The 24942-nt window shown below is 39.0% G+C and overlaps 1 protein-coding gene across 4 annotated transcripts in view; it reads left to right on the top strand.

The window, feature by feature from the left end:
- The window catches only part of CELSR1 (cadherin EGF LAG seven-pass G-type receptor 1), a 260863-nt gene that overhangs the window by 215704 nt on the left and 20217 nt on the right, over positions 1-24942 (top strand). For all 4 annotated transcript variants that reach the window (XM_048836251.2, XM_075124485.1, XM_075124487.1 and 1 more), the window contains exons 16-25: positions 727-828; positions 3004-3098; positions 3861-4070; positions 6750-6933; positions 10525-10668; positions 13009-13210; positions 13571-13738; positions 16121-16247; positions 18725-18925; positions 24473-24647. In XM_048836251.2, the coding sequence (XP_048692208.2) occupies positions 727-828; positions 3004-3098; positions 3861-4070; positions 6750-6933; positions 10525-10668; positions 13009-13210; positions 13571-13738; positions 16121-16247; positions 18725-18925; positions 24473-24647 (1608 nt within the window). The remainder of the gene's footprint in view (positions 1-726; positions 829-3003; positions 3099-3860; positions 4071-6749; positions 6934-10524; positions 10669-13008; positions 13211-13570; positions 13739-16120; positions 16248-18724; positions 18926-24472; positions 24648-24942) is intronic.

Consider the following 24942-nt stretch of genomic DNA (forward strand, 5'->3'; position numbering starts at 1 on the left):
GTTATTACTTTCAATGTTATTAAGTGTTATTACTAAAGAAATAGAAGAGTATTAACTGAGGCTAATAGTTTATCTAATTTATGCCAAATGAGGAAAGTGCTAGTTAAGAAGAAAGCAAAACATTCTTGTCCTGTTATTTCTGAAACATAGATATATGAATCCGTCTGCTAGCATCATCATAACCTCAAATTGAGATGCTGTGCACCAAGTCGCTAACACATCCTGCTCCCTATGCCTGTTAAGATCAGTTATGTAAAGGAGTCTGTGTAGGAGGAGATGATTGCACCACTCTTAGGGTGCCCTCTGCTGGCCTAGCCATGAAGCCACATTGACGATGGTTTCAAATGATTTGTATATTTTACCTTCCCACATGGATGGTTGGTTCTTGGTCTCAGGGTAAAGTGAAGTGGAAATTCACGCCCAGAAAGGTGGCTAAAGTTATACAGTGTATATGGTGTGACATCCAGAGTCCCAAATTAATAATGACACTTCCTTGGCATGTATGTCTTTGCTTGCACGATTGAATAGCACTCAGGTTAAAGGTTGGGGAACACTGGTTTTAAAAAGAGAACAAATATAAATGGCTCCCTATGGAAGCTGTTGGAGATTCCAGTAAGGTTCTAAGTGCAGGGAAAGCCTTTCTGCAGCTGTAAATGTATTCTTACTATTATTTCCCTAACTTTACATTGCTAGAAAAATTGCATTATTTCTTTATTCCTGTCACAGTGATTTACAATGGGTGTCCCAAAGCATTTGAAGCTGGCATTTGGTGGCCACAGACCAAGTTTGGACAGCCAGCTGCTGTGCCATGTCCCAAGGGATCAGTGGGTAAGTTGACTGGGTAGAACATTAACATTTTTATCTGAAGCTCTGGTATGGGAAAAAATGAGAGTGAAAAAACTTGTATACATAGAGAAGAATTTATTTTAAAAGTCTAGAGATTACAGTGTAGCTTGTGGTTGTCACAAGCTGAAGGATTTATTTAGGTATAACTTCCATATCAAGAATTAATTAAAGCACATTCCAGTTAACAAATGAAAGGCAGAACATTAAAAATGCAGTAGATAAATAAACAAGTGAATGTAATATGGAAAAGAGAGTCTAAAACAATATATGTAAATGAGCACAGTCAAATGTTTCAGTATCCATTCACTGTATAAAGTAATTATTATGTTTTGTTTTCAGCGCATAATGGATTACACATGACCTTTAGCGATATAACTCATGTAGACAGGGATAAAATGTGGAGTACTTATATGGTATTTGCTTTACTAAATTTCTGCTAATATAACTTCAGAGGTACAATGTAGCTAAAATTTTCCATCAAGCACTTTACCTTTCTGCATCATTTGAGGTTCCTGATGATTGCATTTTATCAAGAATGTAAGCATGACTTCTCCTTCTGTATGAGGAGTAGCAGCTGCAGGTTTGGGCTACATTAATGTTTCTAAATAAAACATTGATTACAATGGACACATCTGTGCTTCCACCATTTTGTTATGACTATTATCCTTTATATCTAAAGGGATGGATCACATGTGACAAAAGTGTATGTGTGTGGGATGAAGGAAACAAGTGAATGACAATCTAATATGAAAATTAGACAATATTCTAACGCACTTTCCAAGCAAGTTTCTGTTATTGAAATTCATTGTTTATTTGGAGAATATGAGCTTTTTTCTTAAATAAGTATTATTAATGAAGAGAATAGGGAAAAAGAAAGGCTCTTGGACAGCAAACACTAGCAGCTGTGAGTGTTTCACTGAATATGTTTGTCTGCTAGACTACAACAATGGACTAAAATAAGATTATTCTCACATAGCTTGTGGAGAATTGTTTGTGGGAAATGAAATCTCTGTAACTACTTATCTCATTTCTGCACTTGCCAACTCTTATCTGTTGTTATCATTTGCAAGTGGAATGAACTGTAAATGATTGTATAACTTTTAAAAATAGCACCATGGAGTATCAGCATTGACTCCATATGTTTGAGGAAAATTGGTAGCCCTTGAGTCTCCAGTTCTGAGAACTTCCCGGGCCGGGTAGGGGTAGGGTAAATTACATTTTTAAGCTAACTTTATTTAAATTTTCAACTAATGTAAATTTTTGCATAAAATAAATTTTCATCAATGATATTTGCATTCCTCTTGTGATTGTTTGTGTGTATTCTAGCAAATGAGAGAACAGGCAGAGATGTCTGTGGAAACAGCAAATTTTAAGTGAACATTCCAGAACATCGGCAGAAAGCAAATTTTGTATTTGCAAATGTGGATATTTGAACTGGAAACCTGAGCCTAGGTCACACACAGCCAGTCAGGAAACAGAAACAATATCATGAGATTTTGTTTCCAGTCAGAGATAACGAACATAGCTAAAATTTTTGAAAAGCAAATACCCACAATCAGCTGTTCACAAGGAATCTACAAACCAAGAAACAGCTGTAGAAATTAGTTGGCAAATAATTTGAAATAATGAATAAATTAAATTAAATAGAAAGCTGCTTCCAAACAAGTCCAAATGAAAAAAGGAATTTACATTTGTCGCTTAAAGTGTTCACTGTGAACAATGTGCTTACCTGTAATACTGACAGTGCTCACATGTTGTGAAGCGCAGCTAGCATTTATCCAGGATACCCACCTGACTGAACGAATGAGTTCTCACCTGTAATGGATAGATGTTTCTCTCATCTTTGGTGTTTAGGAATTGCACAATCTTTCTTAGATTCACGGTTGCTTAATTCATCAAAAGATGCTTTGGCAACTAGCATGAGACAGGTTCAGACAGATATCTGGAGGCTAACATAGACCATTGTTGGAGAAATCTGTTTATGAACAACAATAAACTGTGTAACTTTCCTGAGGCTGAGGAATCCTAGTTTGCAAGGTGAAATATGTGTTTTTCTTTAAGAGATTTGAAAGTAAAAAGCTAATTTTCTACAAATTCTATATTGATTTGTGCAGAACTATTGTAGGTCTTGTTAATCCTTTGTTTTGTTTTCTTCAGGGAATGCTGTTCGGCACTGTAATAGTGAGAAAGGCTGGCTCCCTCCTGAGCTTTTTAACTGTACCACCGTTAGCTTTGTGGATCTTAAAATCATGGTAGGAAATATTTCCTTATTCTTAGCAGGCCAGAGTCTTATCAACCTGTCCAATACACAGTAGCGTCTACACATAATAGACATACTTTGAACACGAAGAAATGAATAGACATATAGCTTTCCAAATGTGGTGACGGCTACTAAGACTGTATTCGTATTTGTTTACATCAGTGTCCAAATACTGAGACATTCGCTGTGGCCCCCAATCACACTGACTTCAGTGGAATAACACTGATTTACAACTGAATATCTGACCCAACATTTTCCTGGGGATTTATTAGAATTTACTATGAGTTTAGTAATTGTTTGTTGGTAAAGGCCCTTGGAGATGTGTCATCCTGTTTTTAAATGCTCATCTTTGGCAGATTTTGTCTTGCATGCTGGGAAACCCACATGATGTTAATGTACATAGTAAATAAAATCCCCAACCCCTGTTATCTTCTCTAGTTCCTGCTTCTAATGCTCATCATCTCAGATAATCCCAGTCTCCAACTTGACACCACCAGGCTCCATCTGCCAGCTGTGTGAACGTTCAGACCCTGCATTTCGCTTTAGAACCTTTATCCTTCTCTGACAGTCATGCACATTCCATTGCAATGTCCTCTCCCCTCCTTTCCCAGTAGTATTTCTGTTTGGATCAGATGATTCCTCTGTCCCGTAAATCTCTAGATGATGGAAAGCAACAGTGTCTTTGTAACTGGAATGACTGAACTAAGACTGTTGCCAAATTGTTTTCCCTTATTTTTTCTCCTTTCCACTTCAGAATGAAAAACTACATCTCAACGAGACCAAACTGGATGGAGATAAGTCCATACAGATTGCTAAAGTGCTGCAAAATGCCACCAAGTACACCAACTCCTTGTATGGCAATGATGTGAGGACAGCATACCTGCTGATGATCAGGGTCCTGCAGTATGAGAGCCAGCAGCAAGGGTTTGACCTAGCTGCGACAAGAGATACGGAATTCAATGAAGTAAGAGAGATACTGTGTGCTCATAGGTTCTCACTGATATGTTCATTTAGAAATTCATAAATGAGTTCACCTGAAACCCATGTGGAGTGAATGTTGTTTAATCTGTTTTACAAATTATTCCTTCTTCGGAATAGTTTGAAATGAAATTTGACCAAGTAGGGAGTTAGATGATAGGTAAAGTTCATCATAGTACCATCCAAAAAGCAGAATTCTCAGAACTAGAAAGTAATTGAGGGAAAGTGCTAATATTGAGTAAAATAGCTTTGTTTGTCACATTCTGCTGTTCAATGGAAAACCAGCCAGATCTTACCAAACTTTCATTTCAATATAGTATATAAAATGTTGAAAGGTGAATTAACTCTGAAGGTGGGTTATCCTGTTGTCCTCACATTGGATTTAAAAATCTTTTTAGAGGAGTGTGAAAAATTAATAAATGTACATCTGTATCATACCTTGCCTATAATTTCCAGTGTAGCTATTCCCTTACAGAAAATGAATACACAATCAGAATCCTTTATTTATGCATTTCTAATACAAACACAATTATAATTGGCCTGTTATGGGCTCTGGGTTTTATATGTTGTTTTCATTAGAACTGAAGTAGTATTTTGACCAAAGCTCCCCTGCAGAATTCTTTAAAAACTTTTCTGACAATTTTGTATTCTGTAATAATACTCCTTTTCCTGGTTTTCTGTCCACAGAAGAGCACTGATGCACTGTTTGTGCTAGTGTTAATTTGCAGACAAATATCTGTTGTTGATGGCGTATCAAGGTCTAAAAAAATTCTATAAAAATAGAGAGTTCATTGCAACTTAGAAACAAAGTGGTTTCCTCACTGATGTAGAAAATTTCTCAGTATCTTAGGTAATTCAGTTTACAAATAATGAAAAAGACTTTTGAAACAGTTGTCTTTTTAGATTCCCCAGGTTTTAAGAGATTATTTTTTTCTTACTTAAAGCAAACACTGTGCCAACAAATTTGTAGCTTCAGGCACTGGATTTGGATGAATTTACACACCCAAGCCTTGAGATGGATTGCGTAAGAACTTAGTGGGTTTTGTTAAATAAAAGTGTGAACAAAAAGTAAGAGAGAAAAGGAGTACTTGTGGCACCTTAGAGACTAACCAATTTATTTGAGCATAAGCTTATGCTCAAATAAATTGGTTAGTCTCTAAGGTGCCACAAGTACTCCTTTTCTTTTTTGCGACTACAGACGAACACGGCTGTTATTCTGAAAAAAGGAAGAGAAATAATCTACTTTTGAAATTTTGACTTCCATTTATTTTAAATATTTTCATGTACATAGCACTAAAATACCCACCATAATATTCAGTAGCTGCCTAAGTATTTTTAGGGGAGAGCAAGAATTAAAATAAGTATGTTTTGGACATCTAATGTGTCATTAACAAGGAGAACCCATATGGAGAAGATGATATGGTTTAGGCTGAGAGACTGTAAGGAAAAGCAGAAGAAGTTTGCTGGTTATTGTTGAGTGAAGACTGTAAAATGCAGCAGAGTGGGTAATGCAAATAGCAATCATGAAAATTGGTGAGTTCTGTTACAAGGCTGCTTCCATACTCTGCTGCACTGTGGTTTTAGCTAACCAGGTGATATATGGGTCCTTTGTAAAGATGTTGTCTGTTCTTTTTGTTATCTCAAACCAATACTTAAGAAGCATCTTTCCCCCCTGCCAGCCAAATGAACGTTTTAGGAGGATGGTTATAGGCATGTTAGTCTAGGACATTGTGGAGCGTAATTTAATTTCTACCATAATTGTATCCAAGTTTATCCTCATATGTTATGTTTTTTGATACCATACAATAGTGTTTTCTACATTTGCTCCAAGAGCTTTTTGTAACAATTTCAGTGTTCTTGTTTAATTGAGTCTTATACAGTAATATTTTGTTTACTGCTTTTCTATTGTGTCTCAAGGTTGTAATATTTTGTAAAAATTGTAATATTTTGTTTAGTCTCCTAACTAAGAGCTGTATATGGAGAAGTTTATCCAGAGCCTTTTTTTTTTCAACAGATTTTTATTTTAACACAACATAGAAATGGAAAAACACCCAACATATAATTTCAATTTTCTTTCATGATTATGAGTTTGTAATCACAAATTAAGATTAGTTCTTGCCACATATGTTCCCCAAAAAGATGAAAAACAGGGACTGATTCATAGATTCCTTGATGATTCTACAGAAATATCAAACTCTGTAAGATAGGACACCATGTCTTCCCATTGGAAAATGAGATTTTTAACAAGTCTTATTCATCTGACTTCCCCAGGGGTGTTTCCTAACTTAGTTAGCAAGCAGTCTCTGCCTGTCCTGTCTCATCTCTGTGAGAGGCAAAGCCAGTATGTTTAGGTGTTCCTTCTGAGTTGTCTTGATTGGTTTCCTGCTTTAAAAAAAACACTTCCTTATAATCTCTGATCATTGCGCAGGTTGCTAATGAAAAGCTTGAAGGAATTTCTTATAAGTAAAACAACCTGAGGGTGACTAAAAGGTGTGCATTTATTTGATAAGGCTGGAGCAGAACATGCCTGGATCAAAATGTTTCATTATGTGTAATGCAAATCGTTTACAATATTCCTCACTTGAAACCTAGCCAGCTAAACTCCCTCGGTTGCCTTGTATTGGGTATTCTAATCATTTAAATGTATATTTATTTTTGTTCCTAGAACATCGTTAAAGTGGGTAGTGCCCTTCTGAACCCCAACACCAAGGAGCACTGGGAGCAGATCCAGCGAACAGAGGGTGGCACATCCCACCTACTGAAACATTATGAGGAATATTTCAACACAGTGGCCCAGAACATGAAGAAAACTTACCTGAAACCTTTTGTCATTATTGCCACAAATATGAGTGAGTAGCTGTTGAAAACTGTCTTTTCTGTTAGATGAAATTCCCTGACACTTGAGAGCATCAGGTATTGTCCATCCACTGGACCAGCAATGTGTTCTGCAGAGAACAGCCAAGGGTGCCAAGGCTATATAAGAGAAAAGCTCCAGGATGCTGGGTCTGAAGGGAACAGCCCCCAACATTTTTCTCCAGACATGTTTAACTCATCCCTTGACAATGCTACATGTGCATTGAAAGAGCTCTCTGCTCTCTGGCTTGGAATCCTGAGCCAAAATGCAAGCCATGTGTTTCTAAAACTGTAAATTGCCAGAACATATATGCGGATTTTAAGGGTTCACAGAGCTATGGTGGGTGTTCAGTTCCAGAGTCGGAAGATATTTATTTTCATGACATCTTGATGGGTCTTGAGACTGTTCCAATAATCAGAATATTATAGTGACATGAGTTAAGATTCTTTCATAAATATGCAACCACACATTAATATACCCACCTCAAGCACTGGAATTTCTAGAATTCCTCTGAAAAAAACACAGTTTTCAGTAGAGTACTTCTACAACCAAGATATTAGCCCAGATGAAGCTATCAACAGCTAAGCCGCATGGTCTAAAGGACTGAGCAGAAGACTGGGAGCCAGAACCTCTTGATTTCCAATCCCGACTCTTACTCTAATTTTGACTTAAAATGTTATCTTGTTGTGTCAGTTTCTTTTGATCTGCAAAACGGAGATGATAATTCTTGCCAATCTACCTCACAGAGGTTATGTGATAAGTAATGAGTTGATATTTGTTCAAAGCTTTGAAAACATAAAGTGCTAGGTAAATGGTAAGTATGATTATTATTAAAATAAGCAGGAAAATCCAGTCTTACATGGCAGAAAAGCTTATCAGCAAAATTTCAAGTAGAGGGAGAGAGAAACTCACAAAGAAATATCCCTGACTCAGCCTGTATTCCATTCCATGTACCAATAGGGTTTTTATTCTGTGTGAATGGTTGGAGCCTAGAAGTGAGAGTTGGTCTGGAATTTTCCATGAAAATGTTTTTTCAGTGGAAAATGCCATTTCCACAAAACTAAAATTTTCCATGAGAAAATTTTGATTTTGCCAAAATGACTTGATTTTCCATTGGGAAAATTGACACAAAATATTTCAGGTCTGATCAACCCAGATTGAAACATTTTATTTTGAGTCAGTTCAGCATTGATTTGTTTCATTCTTATCTGCCATGGTGCCTTATGGGTATTGTAGTTCAGGTGTCTCATACCCCCATTTTCCCCTATGGGTCAGGCTCCCTGCCTAGACTACATCTCCCATGTGGCACCATGTTCTCCCCTGTGGTTGATCTGACACAGTGCATCATGGGAGCCGTATGACCACAGTGTATCACCGTATGAAATGCAGTCCGACTGGGAGACCTGCCCATAGAGGCAAATGGAGGCATGAGATGCCCGAACTACAATTCTGATGACACACTGTGGCAGCTCAGGGTGCAACAGATTAAAGTTGAATCAATCAAGCCAACCTGTTCAGCAAACTGAAACAAAACGTGTTGATTGTTGAAATGTTTTGCTATTTCCAAAGCAAATTTTTCTGAACTTTCCCTTCCTCAAAAATTTTTGATATTTCAACTTTTCATCCCAATTTGGCATGACAACTCATTTCAAAATGTCTGAATTTCCTGCTGGATGAAAAATCTGATTTTTCATCAGCTCTGCCTGAGGTCAGAAGGATGTAGCTTCTAAGGGGCAAGGCAATTCTCTACTGACTAGTTTCTTTTTTTTCTCTCTCTCTCTCTCTCGAGCAATTTTTCTAGGTGGGTGCTGCATTAGTAGGGTTGACTAACAACTCATCTGGGAATTATTTAGGGACTAGGGAAAGAATGGGAATTGGCAGTGCTTAACTTGGACATTTCCTCACACAGAAACCTGCAGTGAGCCTGATACAGTTACCCTCCACAGCTCCAGCTTCTCAATTTTAATTTTTATTAAAATGCCTGAATTGGCAGCTTCTGAGGTTTTAAAAAATTGAAAGTTATAAACCAAACACTATAAACACTTCTGGCAGTTGCAAAACAGCCAGGGGGTCTGGAGATGAGCCCCAGAGTAGCTAGAAATGCAGGGATAGGGGAGAGCTGAGAAGTATTCTCATCCCTAACCTCTCCAAGGAACAAGAGATTGAGGCTCGGAATCTAACCCACTTCTTTTGCATGGCAAACACTAAAACTAAGCCATGGGGTCAGACCTTTAGTATATGAGTAGCAGTAGAAGCATTATAATTTTTAACTTAGTTTTTGAAAGATGTCTTTTTTAAACTTCTAGCTCATACATGTCCCTGTCAAGAATATTGCAGCACTTTGTATAGCTATGTTCTCCTGTTGCTGACCACCACTCAATATTTCATATAGACAAAATAAATAATTTCCACATCAGTGGCAATGTAATATCATACCATGCTATATTACCTCCTGTCCAATGATTTTAAACCATCTTACAAACATTAAGCTTCACAGTACTCCTGTGAACTAGGGAAGTATTATTATCCCCAACTTACATATGGAAAAAGTAAGGCAAAGATTTTTCCAACGCCATACAGGAAATGTATGATGAAGCTAGGAATAGAATCCATATTTCCTGACCACCAGTCCTGTGCATCCCTCCTTTTTGTCCCTCCTACCATCCCTCTTACCAGCCTTCTTCCCCACTACCATATGTAAAAGTTTACATTTTATACTTTTCCAGAAGATCACATAAAGTGCAGTTGACTCTGAAAATTGACCGTGCCCATTCATATTTATCTCTCAATGAGCACTAGAGAAATTTGCTGTTTGTTAGCAAAAATACATTTTCTACCTGCTAGCTTTGGTGCCTAACCTGGGATATGAGAGAGACTAAGTGGGTGAGGCAAGTTTTCAAACTTACACAGAGTTACAACACTGCATATAACCTGGGATATGAAAGTCAAGCTAGGTCTTTCCAGTTTGTTCATAATCAGCAGCAATAAAGATTCCGCAGTACAAATTCTAACCTCAGGTACAGATGTGCATCTCAGTTAAAGGCAATGATAAAATATGAAAAATGATAAAAAATGGCTCTGCCATTGGGATTTAGTTAGCAAGTCTGTTATCTTGCTCAGAAATTGCATCCAGCTCATTTTCTTTGTTGTGTTATTTCTGTAGTACAAACAGGAGAAAAAAATAGTAAAAACTTATTTTTGAAATAGCAGATCTGGCTATTTCAACTCATACAAGAAGTTGGGCTATTGAGTTGGAATCTGCCATTTTTAGATAGTTTATGTTCAGGACAGAACAGCACTTTACTAATACGAAATCTTTTTTGTGTGAAATTTTTAACCATTACATATGCACTGCATATACCTTTATATTCTCCAAATATGAAATAATGCTGGAACATATGATTTTAGTCGTCACTGGAAATAATTATTTGATTACAATAATTATTGATTACATTGGCATATTTTTTGGTTCAAATTTCTTAATGCTATGGATTTTCTAAAGTATCGGTAAAATTTCATTTTTGGATAATACCCTATATGATTGAAATTAAGTTAATATTATGAGGAATTTAATTTTTTTTCACAGTTATTGCTGTTGACATCTTTGACAAGTCTAATTTTACGGGCGCTAAAGTACCACGGTTTGAGAGGATTAAAGAAGATTATCCTAAAGATTTGGAGTCATCTGTTTTGTTCCCTGATACTTTGTTCAAACCTTCAGATAGAAAAGGTAAAACACCTCTCCAGATATTCAGTAGTAATCTTCCAATCGAATCTTAGGGATCAGTTATGCCTCTTATGAGGCAGAATTGTCCTGGGGCAGAGGTGGGGCAATCATATACATCAAGTGAACCTTATGTAGAGATAGAATGACTCTGTGGATCTGTAAGACATAATGCCTTCAGGCACTAAGGGGAGCATTCTGCGCTGGGAAACTTGCTATACCCATTCACCAGTCCCCTCACATTGCTCTGTCACTGTGCATAGAAATGGTCCTGTCCTTTATTCCACACAGGAATGGCCTTTAGCACTATTGGCAGCACTCATGACCTCCCCCCACCCACAGGCTCCCCAGCACATCCATCCAAATTATAGCTGGCCCTAGTACAGTCATATCTTGTCAACTTGCCCGAATAGGGGAAGCTCTTATAGACTGACATATGTTCTAGGGCTAGACGATTCTCTGAAAACCGTACAGCTCAGATTTTTGTAGCATTTACACCTGACAGTTTGATGATCTGCTGTTTTTTATATCTATTCTAGAAGGGAAGATACTGCAAATGATTGTATCAGAAACCCTTCAAACATCATTGTTAATGAAACTTGTATTTAGAGATTAGCTGTTCTCTCCAGACTGGGAAGTTGTTTCTTATTCACCCCAGAATAGCAGGAACATGGCCTTGTTTCTTTAGGAACTCAATAAAATCCACAGTATGTAAGTGAAAACTGTGGACATTAGATGCACCTGGTCTCCTGTGAAGGCATGAATGAGAATTTCAGCAGAAACAGAGTCAGTGGTGGCACAGGTGCGCAGAGCAAGTGAAAGACAGATTACAGACAACATGGTATGAAAGATGGAGAGGCCAGAATCAAGGATGATGCCAAGTTAACAGACAGCAAAGGCAAATAGAAGGTCTAACCGGAACAGGCAGGTGGAGGATATGTTTGAAAGTGTACCTCTTACAAAGATACAGAGTTCTGCCTTTGAGACATTTGAAGAAAGTTGAGATAAAACCACAAGACAAGGTCAACACAGGCAGAGAGAGTAGCCCAAATGGAATCATTAAAAGTGTCAAACGTTATATATGGCTGAGTATCCTCAGTATAATATAAATAATATATAAGGTAATACATTCGTAATGAAGATTTTTCTTATAAGTAATATATTTATGTGATCTGTCTCTTTTCTGTAAGAGGAAAGCAAATGGCGTTAAGAGATACTACCAAAATTTGAAGATCATGTGGAGGTGCCAATTTAAAGTAAAAACTCTGTGGCCCATTACTGTTGCACTCAGAAAAGGCACACAATGTACTGTAAATCTTGCTTGGTACATGCAGTATAAGAAGGATAATATACATGGGTTTTAATATTTCTCCTTAAATTGCACATCTTATTTAAATGTATGTGTCTGTTTTAGCCCCAGAACTGCTCATATTCTAACTAGTGTGACAAAGTTCTTCCTCTACCTTGGTGGATCTTGTTGGCGGATTTGCTCACTTTGGAGCTTCACAGCAGCCCTTAGTCTGGCAGTTTTCATGAGCCCACAGTCCAGGTCAACTCCTCCTGTGTCTGTCTGACCAGGAGTTGGGAGGTTTGGGGGGAACCCAGGCCCGCCCTCTACTCCGGGTTCCAGCCCAGGGCCCTGTGGAATGCAGCTGTCTAGAGTGACTCCTGGAACAGCTGTGCGACAGCTACAACTCCCTGGGCTACTTCCCCATGGCCTCTTCCCAACACCTTCTTTATCCTCACCATAGGACCTTCCTCCTGGTGTCTGATAATGCTTATACTCCTCAGTCCTCCAACAGTCCGCGTTCTCACTCGCAGCTCCCAGTGCCTCTTGCTCCCAGCTCCTTACATGCACACCACAAACTGAAGTGAACTCCTTTTTAAACCCAGGTGCCCTGATTAGCCTGCCTTAATTGATTCTAGCAGCTTCTTGATTGGCTGCAGGTGTTCTAATCAGCCTGTCTGTCATAATTGTCTCCAGAAGGTTCCTGATTGTTCTAGAACCTTCCCTGTTACCTTACCCCGGGAAAGGGACCTACTTAACCTGGGGCTAATATATCTGCCTTCTATTACTCTCCTGTAGCCATCTGGCCCGACCCTGTCACACTAGATAGAAAGATGGTTCAGTTGTTATTTGATTTTCAATTGTATGGTTATATAGTATGCAATATAGTCATATAAAGTATTCTGAAACATGGTATCAAAAGTGTCCTCAGTGCTGTGCATCTAAAGTTACCTGGGCGCGAATGTTAACGTAGGTAACGAACTGTAAACATCTGTTAAAATGGTAGCCCAGACTTACGGTGAAAGAGTTAGGCTTGAATGTTTGTATTGATTTTGTAGTGGCACCTACAATGAAGCCATCAAACCAAAAAATGTCCTCTAAGACGGATAATGGTATTTTAAACCCTGAGAATGCATTTACAAAGAGAAAGAAGCGACACCCAGATGAGTCTAACCAGTATGCTGTTGCTATGGTGATTATATATCGATCTCTAGGACAACTTTTACCTGAGCACTACGATCCTGACAGAAGAAGCTTAAGGTAAATTTTATACACATCTGTGAACTGCTCATAGAATCCTTCTGACTTGCTTTGAATGCTAGGTGGTCAGTGGTGCTATTATGTTACAATTATACTTCTCAGCTATCAGCTGTCATCCATTTGTTAGTGTAAAAGTAATTGTTTGCAGAGCCGTCCTTCTCTTGTTCTAGATATTTGAGACCGTAGACTGTTGTGTGAGAACAACCAGATCAGCAATGCTAGGTTTGAGAAATGTAAATACCTTCTGATTGTGCAGCCATGACAACTCCTTGATTACGACACATATTTGCGGTAGCTGCAAAATTGGGCTGTTGTATTTTAACGTTGAAATCTTTTTGCAGCTTTGCTTTATTTCCACAGGTTACCTAATCGACCCATCATTAACACACCCATAGTGAGCACCACCATTCATAGTGATGGGGAACCTGTACCAAACCTCCTGGAAAAGCCCATTATACTTGAATATGCCATGCTGGAAACAGAGGAGAGAACTAAGCCAGTCTGTGTGTTCTGGAACCACTCAATCATGTATGTTTGGTGACTTCTTTAATATTTTGGGAGGGAGTCAGGCCAGGCCATTGCAGTGCAGGTTTCAGAAGTTCAGGCTGAGAAGGAGGCACTGTACAAGAAGAACATGAACATTTTGTTCTTAGTTTGTTCGTGTAGGCAGCTTAAGGTAAACTTTATACACATCTGTGAACTGCTCATAGAATCCCTCTAAGCATGATCAATATACAAGTAATTAGAATAACTCCTGAGATCAAAAGGATGATCCTCTAAAAATGTGGCTTTCTAACAAACTCTCACTGCAGGATATGTAACTTTCTGCAATATCTTATCACAGTGAAATATGAGCCTCAGGAAAGCCAGTGATTTTACAAACTCTGAGTGAGCTTTCCCCTCTTGAGTTAAAGTTCCTGCTTGGGAGCTCTGGGAAGGAAATCTCTGTTAGGATTTGCTTGCTGGGTTCCTTGCCTATTGTTCCATCCTCCAGTCCTTGCAATTGAAGGGGCGCAAAGCAGAGAAGACTCCCTGTGCCTTCCCATACTCTCTGTGGCATGACCAAGCCCAATTTGGCTATATATAAGTACAACTATAGCAGCTAGCTATTCTTCATACAAGAACAAGTGGAAATGTGGTTCTTAAACAGTTGATGAGATTACAAATTTTAAACTGAATTACATACACCACAATCTAACCTCAAAATATCATTTTGAAATAAAAAGTTGATCACAAGGACAATTGTGCTAGTTACTAGTAACTTATCTTTCCTCCAATAAACTATTGCTTATTTGTCTTTGTTTTAGTGAAAAATAAAAGGGATGTGTGAGTGAGTGGGAAGGGAAGTGTCTATTATGGAACCTTTGACCCTTCCCATTCCATCTTTCAGCCCATCATGATCAAGCAGCAGTTTCTGTGTCTGACTTTCATGGAAGGAAGTAGTAGGGAGAATAAGGAGAAATATTCTCAGTCTAGTCTAGTCTTTCATATTTGATAAAGAGGAAAGTTGAAAAAACAAATATTCCTTAAAGATACAGAGAATGCTATGAACAATATTACGTTGTGTAAGCATTTTGGGATTCTACAACGTTGTGAAAATATGAAGAGCAATCCTCTTTGAAATATTTTAAAGGGTGTGGGAAAAAGGAATGAACATTTTGTGTTAAGAGTTAACTACTCATTCAGCATTTCATAATTCTGATGTATTAAAATGAATATATAAATATAAAAAATGAAAGTCCCAAATCATGAGATTACAAATATACTGATAGGATTATCATAGTCTCTTTTTCAGGAAAAACATATCAAGTGTGCATTTTTCAAGAGAGCTCAAAGGGGCAATGAAAATCTAATACAGCAGTAATTAAGTTTAGAGAAGCAATTTCTTGACACCTTAAACAATTGTTTCTGTGAATAGCTCATAAAAGAGAATGACAATTCCTATGTTTGTAAAGTTTTTCAGTAATAATACGGGTTAGAATAACTCAATAGTTTTAAATAGTTTGATACTTTGCCTCTTTTATTGCTGACTATTTCATTGGTACTTCAGTCTATTTTGTGGCTTCTTCACAGTTGCCGTTAAAAACCAACTTTGTTCGTTGGCTTTATAATTTCTTGTAACAAAAGAATTTTAAATAAGCTAACTGTGTTTCAAGGGGCTAGTTATCTTAAAAACACAGTTAAAATATTATATTGCCAAATGGAAAAAACAGTTAAAATGTCTAATTAGAAGCCTTTGAAATGAATACAGTAATATTTGTTGTTCATAATTTTTACAGACTAGAGTAATAGATTTCAGGACAAATTCATCCCTGAAGTCAGAGGAGTTATACCTGGTGGAATTAGGAAGCTTTGCTGGGTTATCTGTTCCTCTCTGGTGCTGGTGCAGGATATCCCTCGATATAGAATATTGTTCTCTATAGTGTGTTTTGTCATATTTTCTCCAATCTGATTTTAAAAGAACACAGTTTAAAATCTCACACTTCTGTTTGAAAATACTTGTAACAATCATAGGTGAAATAATACCTAAGATGACTGAGAAATTAAAGGTGAAAATATATTTCTTGGTATTTTCACTTTGTTTACTTTGCACAAGTGACATCACTTTGTTTTGTCACAAAAATTGGACAAAAAGAAAAGGGGATGCATGTTATATCTGAAACCATTTCTGACTCAGCTTTTGAAACTGACTAGATTTCAGGGTGATAGTGTCCCAGTAAATCAATGCAGGTGAAGGCTGCCAATGTTCAACTTTGTCTAGGATGCTGTTCCCACTAATCTAAAACTGAGAGCTGCATTAGTGATTAATATCATTGATGGGGTGAGGAGTGAAAGGAGGAAGTGGTCATGTAAGGATGCTCTAGAACAATAAAAGTTTATCACTTTACTTGTGCTTTCTTCATTCAACAGAGTTGGTGGGTCTGGAGGCTGGTCCTCCAAAGGGTGTGAGCTTTTTTCCAGAAATCAGAGCCATGTTTCTTGCCAGTGCAATCACATGACCAGCTTTGCAGTCCTAATGGACATTTCAAAACGAGAGGTGAGTGGCCACACTCATGCAGCTGCTGGGCTAAGGTGTTTTTAAGAGGCTTCAGGTGTGATTTAAGAGCTTTTCCCCAACTGGTTAATTCCTTCTTTGCTTTCTCCTGCAAATAAAGCCAACAGCATGTCAGAGATGTATTCTTGTAGTGCCTGCCAGTGCTGCTGCAGTGAGGCCTATGTCCATATTTTCACTGAGTTTATTACATGGACATAAAAACGTAGTTCTGGACTAAAAATTGATGCACAAGACTACAGATTAGAATATTGTATGGGTAGGGGGGGACTCCTTCTCAGTTCAGAAAAGGCTGCTTTGGGCTGAACTCTGCTCGGCTGTAGAGGGCCTGTGCAAGGCCCTCTCCATCACTAAAGTCCAGCTATGGGGTAGCAGTCACATGGCTTGGGGGTTCTTGCACACTGCAGACCGGGGGCTCTGTGCTGTCCTAATAGGTGGATATGGAGAAAGCTAGCAAGGATAATCAGGACAGGGGTCCCCACATGTGTTTACACAGAGCCAATGTTTGGGAACCCCCAAATAGGTTGTGTGGAGGAGCTGTGGCAATTATTCCAAACCATATAGTCGTAGATTTAAAGGTCAGAAGGATCTGTTTGACCTCCTGTATAACAAACGCCATAAGCCTGCCCCAGAATAATTCCTGTTTTATTAGAAAAACATCCAGTTTTGATTTAAAAATTGCCAGGGATGGAGAATCCCCCACAACTCGTTGGTAAATTGTTCCAGTGGTTAATTACCCTCACTGTTAAATATATAAACCTTATTTCCAGTCTGAATTTGTCTAGCTACAACTTCCAGTCATTGTGTCTTGTTGTATCTTGGTTTGATAGACTGAAGAGCAAGATATTGAATATTTGTTCCCCATGTGGATACTTATAGACTGTGATCATCATCCCTTAATCTTCTCTTTGTTAAGCCAAATAGATTGAGCTCCTTGAGTGTCTCGCTATGAGACATGTTTTTCTTTGCTTTAATCAATCTGATAAGGATGAAGACTTCTTCCCACACCACAGGTGGCTGCGCTTTATAGATATGTGAGTGGTCCTTATGTAGAAATGTCCACATGCTCCCCTCATCCAGAAATATGTAAATGGGAACAAACAAAAATGCATAAACTTAACAGCTCCACTGAAACTTGAGTGTCTGTAACTCTCCCCACACAGTCTGTAAGACAGATAGGGTCCAGAGTGGGCAGGCAACAAGGCCCAAAAAGGCAATGGAGGTCTTGTGATTATTTGGATCCTTGCTCTCCACCCTGTGTACCCACTCTGTATTGCCCTACGTCCATGCCCCACCCCATTATGCCTTCGCCTCCCCCTCCCCAAGCCATAGCAGCAGAGCGAGACTGGCAGTCACACTGTTACTGGTGATGACGTCCTGCTGCATTCTGTGAGTGTGCAGAGAGGAGCCACAAAGCATGTAGTGGAGAGTTACTGCTGCTCAAGGCACAACCTACTCTGTAAAGAGTGTGTGCTGTCTAATGCCTGCCTACTCCTGGTCAGTCTGGGGGCCTTGATGATCTTTTGAAGAGGGGAAAATGGCTAAAGGGAGGAAGGGAGCATCTTGTTAGCCTTTTCCCCCTCTCCATAGGGACCCATATTTTTCAGTGCAGATTTGTGAGCCCTCTGCCCTGCACGAAAGATCATCTCAGTTAAAGTTAGTTAAAACCCTTGCAATCTTTCTGGATGAAACGCCATCTGTGGAATGTAATGTCCTGGTTCCAATTTCTTGCTTTGTTTGTTTGCTGGCAATACTCATGGGAGGAAGCTAAGCAAGATTTGGACATAAAGACGGCCTTGTTTTGCTTTGTGCCACAGAGAGTCAAGTTTGACAAACTAACCACTAATGCAAAGCTCATGAAAATTCCAAGTTCCCACCTAAGAAGTTACAGTTGTCATAGAAGTAGAGACTCATGTTCATCTTTCTAAATATGATTGTACTGTAGTTATCTATAGTTAAGCATCGGTTTTACTTAAATCCAGAGGCCAGATTCAGATCAGTATGCTCCGCAGTGCACAAAACAACACTTGTCAGTTGAAAAACTACAGTATAGATCTTGTGAAGTTGCCAATTTGAAAAGAGTTAGATTTTAATTTACTATCTTGAGGGGTTCTTGCTTGGCACATACTGATTTCCTGTTAACACTGATTTTCTTCAGGAAGCTGTAAATCAGGACAAAAATAAAACTGGTTCGGTAGTTTGAAATTCACTTAATGGTGGTTTTGTATTTTTAATCCCCCGAGTGAGCTAGTTTTACCCGACATGTAAAAGGGTTTATGATACATTTCCTTCATGCTCAAGAGGTTGAGTCCCCACTGTCCCCACTTCCATCTGTTCTGTAGTACATTTTCTGCCTGGATATTAGCTAAAAGTTAAATTTTTTTTCTAAGAAATAACATCAGACAAAAAACATAATTAGAAGGAAAGCTTTACAGAGATGTTTTTAATCTGTCACTCCACAGAATGGCGAGGTGCTTCCTCTGAAGATAGTCACTTACACCACTGTATCCATCTCATTGGTGGCTTTGCTGATGACCTTCATACTGCTAGTTCTGATCCGAACACTGCGTTCAAACCTACACAGCATTCACAAAAACCTGGTGGCTGCCCTTTTCTTCTCAGAATTGGTCTTTCTTATTGGAATCAATCAGACAGAAAACCCGGTAAGAGCCAGTTCAGTGCTTTTGGGATACCAGCTGCCATTCAATGACTGAAGCTTTGTGTAAAGCTGTAAATAGAGTGTTCACACCGCAAGTTTTGATCATTTGTTATCTATTTCACTTTTTCTTTTTCCTTTTTTGGGGGGGCTGGAGGGAGCACGAAGGATTCATTTGTATGAAGCCTACACCTTTTTATACACCACTCATTGGGAAGAATAGTTGTCCCATTGGATAGGGAAGGTATTTTTTTCCCCCAGGTAACAGATGAAAACTGCCCCCCGAAGGGCAAATGTGACATAAGAATTGAACCCCGAACATACTGATTTCCTCCTTTGGTTCTGCCTGATAACATTCTACCTCACTTTATCTCTCCAGTACTGTGCAGAACAGACTCCTTTAGAAGCCCACGCAGAAGCTCCTAGTGCCGAAAGGCATGTCACCAAGCACCATGTCCCATGTTCGGCTCCTAGTGCCGAAAGGCATGTCACTCGAGCAGTGTGCATGTCCCACACTGGCACCGGTCATGCTGGAGAAGCCAATTGCCTGGCACAGGTAGCTTGCTACCTCCTGGCACAACAGGGAAACCCATTGCCTAGCACTGTGCTTTCTATTCACTGTGGTTTCTGGCTTTGGCACAGCATGAATATTTTTATAGCTTAGTGCAGCCTTCTCTTGCACCGGCCAGTGTGCATGGGGAAACGCAACCTGGATTGAAACTGTGAATGCGGGAAATACAATATGCATGACATTTTCATGTTTTATAATCAGTGCCTCATTTGTAGCCATTTTTATGTAGCAATTATTATTATTTATTAATGGCATCCAAAATGTACTGGGTTCCGTGCATACAGGCAAAAGGAAAGGTTCCTGGACCAGAGAACTAGTAGTCTGCGTAAACAGCCAATGTACAGATGGGGCATGGAGTTGCAGTGAAAAGAATATAAAATCATACAAACAAGCTTTTACAATTTAGACCATTAGAAATGTTTCGTAAATATTATTTGAATGTTCTGTTAGACATATCTTTTTAAACAGCGTTTACTCTAAATCCCAGATAAGTAACTTGAGAGAGAAGGTAGCTATAAACACAAGTGAAGCTGATTGCATTGATTTTTTCATTGTCCAAGGGGAGAGAAGTGCAAAAGACATGTAGATTTGAAGACTAGAAGAGTCCATTGTGATCATCTAGTCTGATCTCTTGCATAATACAGGCTAAAGAGCTTCAATCCAGTACTTTCTGCATCAAGCCCATAAGTTCCGTTAGGACCGTAGCATATATTTTAGAAAGATATGTGGTCTTGATTTAAAGACTTCAGGTGGTAGATTCTCTATCATATCCCTAAGTAAGTGGTTACAATGTACCCTCGCCATTAAAAATTTGCATCTAGCATAAATATGTCTAGTTTCAGCCTCCAGCAATTGCATCTTATTATACATTTTCTGCTAAATTAAAAATGTATCTACTGTCAGAAATCTCTTCCGCCTTTAGATGCTTCCAGATCATGATCAAGTCACTTCTTACGGATAAACAAAATAGATTGAGCTTCTTGAATTTCTCGCTATATGAGGCATGTTTTCTCAGACCTCAAATAATTCTTGTAGCTCCTTACTGAATCCTTTACAGTTTTTCAACATCCCTTTTAAAAGTGTGGATGCCAGAGCTGGACACACTATTCTTTAATAGTGGTATCACTAATACCATATACAGAGGTAATACGACTTCCCTCCTCTTACTTCATATTTCCTGGCTTATACATCCAAGAATTGTGTTGGCCTTTTTATTATGGCATCACACTGGGAATTCATGTTCAGTTGGTTATCTTCCATTACTGCCAAGTCCTTTCCAGTGTCATAGAATCATAGAATATCAGGGTTGAAAGGGACCTCAGGAGGTCATCTAATCCAACCCCCTGCTCAAAGCTGGACCAATCACTGCATTCCTGTCTCCCATTGCAAGTGTGACCTACAGTTTTTATTCCTAGAAGTGTGACCTTGCATTTGGCTGTATTATAATGCATGTTGCTCAGATAAGCCCCTTACCCAAGTGATCCAGATGGGTCTGTATAACTGACCTTTCCCTATCATTATTTACCACTCCACCAATTTTTGTGTCATCTACAAATTTTACTAACAATGTTTTTATATTTTCTTCTAGATCATTGATACAGATATTGAACAGCAGTGGGCCAAGAACAGATAACAAATCCCTGCAGGACCCCACTAGAAACCCCCCCCCCCCCCATTTACAATTACTTTTTGTAAACTGAATGCCAAGTTAATTGATATAAAAAAAGTAGACTAGCTCATTTTTAGCATGGTAATTCCGAAGCATTGTTAATACCATCACTATTACTTCCTGGCATTTTCATACTGCAATGTCCATTGTGTCAGGGACATGACCACCCTTTTCATTTTCCTCTCCATGATTCGGTTACTATAATTTACTGTAATATCCTTAACCTTAAGCCATTTTAAAAAGTCTTTTTAAGTTAGAGAATACATTTTATATCATACAAGGCCACTCCTTACAACCTCCCCAGTCAATTTAAGAAGCCGGGAGGACTGTAAGCTATGTGTGTTTGAGGGAATTATTCATCTGTCTGTGTGGAATGAGAGTTGTTTAACGAGTCATGCACTGATGAACACAAAATGAAAAAGAATGTTGGAGCACAAATAATACTAAGGGGCTGGCACTGGGCCTGGCTTTTATGGGTTTCTGTAAATGAACAATCACATTTCAGGGAGAGGTTTTTAATCCCCCGTGGACTATTGATAAACAGACAATGATTTATTTTCTCTGTTCCTTACCTGAAAAAGGCAGAGTTTCAGTACTGCAGCCTGCACAGATATTTGCCAGTGGAAGCATAAAGAACCACACCTTTGTTAATATAGCAAAAGAATTTTTATTTTGAGGGCTAAACTTTCAGCAGGACTTGGTGTATTAAATTTGATGGAATTTGATGTGAGGGATAAAAGAGAGAGTCAAAAGTGTTATCCTGACCCTGTCACTATCCAACATGAACAGTTAAACTTGCTTCAGGGTTCTGAGTACAGAGACTTTGGCCTACTGAGACCCATGTCAAACAAGTTAGAAAGGTCATGCCAGAATCTGAAAATGTATTGATTGTGATGTACAGAATAGAAAGAATCCAAAACAAAGCATAAAGCGTTTTGAAATTAAAATTGAGTGGTTATGCAAACCAATCTTAATCAAAACTTTCCAAAGGATATCGGGTAGAGTCCCTTGTTTTATCAAATACCCCTTCTTAGGAGGGAAGAAGGTGTTAGTTCTGTTGTTGGATTTTTAACTCAGCTCTGGGTTCTTATGATTATTCCCACTTTTGGCAAAACAGACAGAAAAAAGGGGGAGGAAAAATAGGACAGCAAAGGTGGGGGGAGAATACAGCTTTCTGTAAATTCACAGGCTCAGGGTGGCTGGTCGGTCATGGACGCATGCTCTGGGTTAGCAGCTCATCCATGATGGATGTTGCTCTGGGACTTACTTGCCCAGTCTGGGACATCATCTGGCTAGTCTTGGCAGATCTCTCACTTTCATGAGTCCTTCTTAGATTGAACAGAGCTAGATCTCACATGTATCAATCTGTGATCATTGCTGGTGATGGTCAGGCATCTTCACTACCCAGTTGAGGGTCTGGATGTCTCCGAAGATCCTTGAGGTTCACCAGCAATGGGCAGAGTTTCAGGAGTGCAGCAACAGCCTGTTAGCCAGTCCCAAGGGAATCCCCCAAGCATGTTTTTGTTCTTTGAAGTCTTTTTTTAAGGGTTCAGAAAGGGGTATGATGGGTGGAATAGACCATCTACTCATTATCTACACCACCAATTAGCCTAATTACCAATATCCCAATTTTGTCCATCATTATCTAGTTTCAAACTATTACCTTAGTCTAGTCTTGGTTCAGATCAGTGGCCCTTTTTAGTTCATACTTAACCATACTCTTTCCATCATTTTGAGTTGTTATTCATTCTATAAACTTTCACCCATCTTCCAAAAATTGAACTGCAATTGGGGTAGGCCTGCTTAGACCCCAATTGTTACACCGTTGGAAAATTAGCTATGGTATCCAAGATCCTTTGGAATTCACCTTAGGGCTAAGTGGTCCTTTAGTAGTGCATTAATCTAGTGCTGGCCCTTGCATGAGGTATTTTTTCCTTCTACTTATTAGGTTTATGTACCTTTAACTGAGGAGACAGTGCCTCGGAGAGAGGTGAGACTTAACGTTTACAAGTGCTTAGATCGCATAAGGCTCTAGGATGAAGACTGTGGCCAGTAACTGCATTCCTCAGGCATAATGGAACTTTTTACCACCTGGGTAAAGCTCATTAGTGCAGAGGTGGAGCTTTCTCAGGGTCCAGTCCAAGCCTGAGGGATGAACTCCCACAGGAACCCAGAACCATCACAAACTTCATCACCTTCCACTCCTGTGCAAGGCGCACTTCTTCCGCCTGGACTGCTCTAGTATAAACACACAGCAGCATGTACATTAAAAAAAACAAAACCATAACAAAACCCTACCAAAACAAAACACTCCACTGCACACACAATCCTCCCCCTGGGGAGAGGATGTGAGAGAGAATGAACTTCACGTGGCAGATGTTAGCCACATCACTTAAGGCACTATTAGAAGGTTCTCAGGGCTTATGGGGATTAGGGAAGTATATGTAGAACCTATGTAGATGTCTTGGGAGCTTTTAGTTGTAGATTGGCTTCAGGTAGGGATCAGTCAGCCCCATAAAGCCCTAATGTACCATTTGTAGTTATCAGAGTAGCAGCCGTGTTAGTCTGTATCCGCAAAAAGAAAAGGAGGACTTGTGGCACCTTAGAGACTAACACATGTATTTGCGCATAAGCTTTCGTGAGCTACAGCTCACTGCATCAGATGTTCATGTGGCAGCTAAGCCTGCTTTGTTGAATCCATCTGACTCTTTGCCATTGTGTATGTGTTACATTGTCAGGAGGACGATCTATATGATCCCTCTGACTGTGAAATGGAACCAAAAGTCAGAGGTTGCAATCAGCAGCCTTGCTAAGAAACTTTTTGCCTCTTGGCTTCCATCTTGGTTTTGTGAATCTTAAACTATTAAAAGTAGTGGAGACTCCATGCCTTGCTTCTGCAAAAATGCTGTTTTCTTGTTAAATTGTTAAGTGTTGCACACAGAACAAGGTGAGTGTGTTAGAATGGCCCAAGCCATCAAAGGTACAGCAAATACGCACAAAGAAATTAACTTCAGAAAAGAGTCCTAGGGGTGGGGGTTTAACAACTGAAAGAATTTTAGACTGAAATATGTAATTCTCAACAGTCAGACCACATGCAGGCCACACAATCTAAAAATAAAGGCTTACAAAATCACTTTTCTTAAAGCTCTTAAGACTATGACAAAATAATTAAGTCAATTTTAATGTACAGTTTTTTTCAAAGACTTATTAATATTTTCTTTAGCATCTAGTGAATATCCAGTCTTGTGTGTGTTGCAAGGGTCGTTGGTTCAGCAGGAGCAGCTGTAATCTCAGTGTTCTTTTCCCTTCCCCAGTTTGTGTGCACTGTGATAGCCATCCTCCTGCACTACTTCTACATGAGCACCTTTGCCTGGATGTTTGTGGAACAGCTCCACATCTACCGCATGCTGACTGAAGTGAGGAACATCAATTTTGGACATATGAGGTTCTACTATGTCGTTGGTTGGGGGATTCCTGCTATTATAACAGGTAGGGGAAGTAGGTCACCAAAGCTGAAAAGGCAAAACAACTTCATTCCTTTCCCCTCCCCCTCTATTCAGGACAGCATTAAAGCATGTGCTTAACTTCTATTGTAGTCAGTGGCGCTTAAGTGCTTTCCTGAATCAGGGCAATAACCACCAGCAAACAAGAAGACATCAGACTGAACTTGACAAATCAGTACAATGAATGCTGCTTGCCCTAATGAAAGTAATTTTCTGATATTTACAGCGGTAAAAACGTATTTGAATTCAGATCAAATCAAGATGTATTGAAAGCACTCGGA

The sequence above is a fragment of the Caretta caretta genome, chromosome 1 (genome assembly GCF_965140235.1).
Source record: "Caretta caretta isolate rCarCar2 chromosome 1, rCarCar1.hap1, whole genome shotgun sequence".
In the NCBI taxonomy this organism is placed as follows: domain Eukaryota; kingdom Metazoa; phylum Chordata; order Testudines; family Cheloniidae; genus Caretta; species Caretta caretta.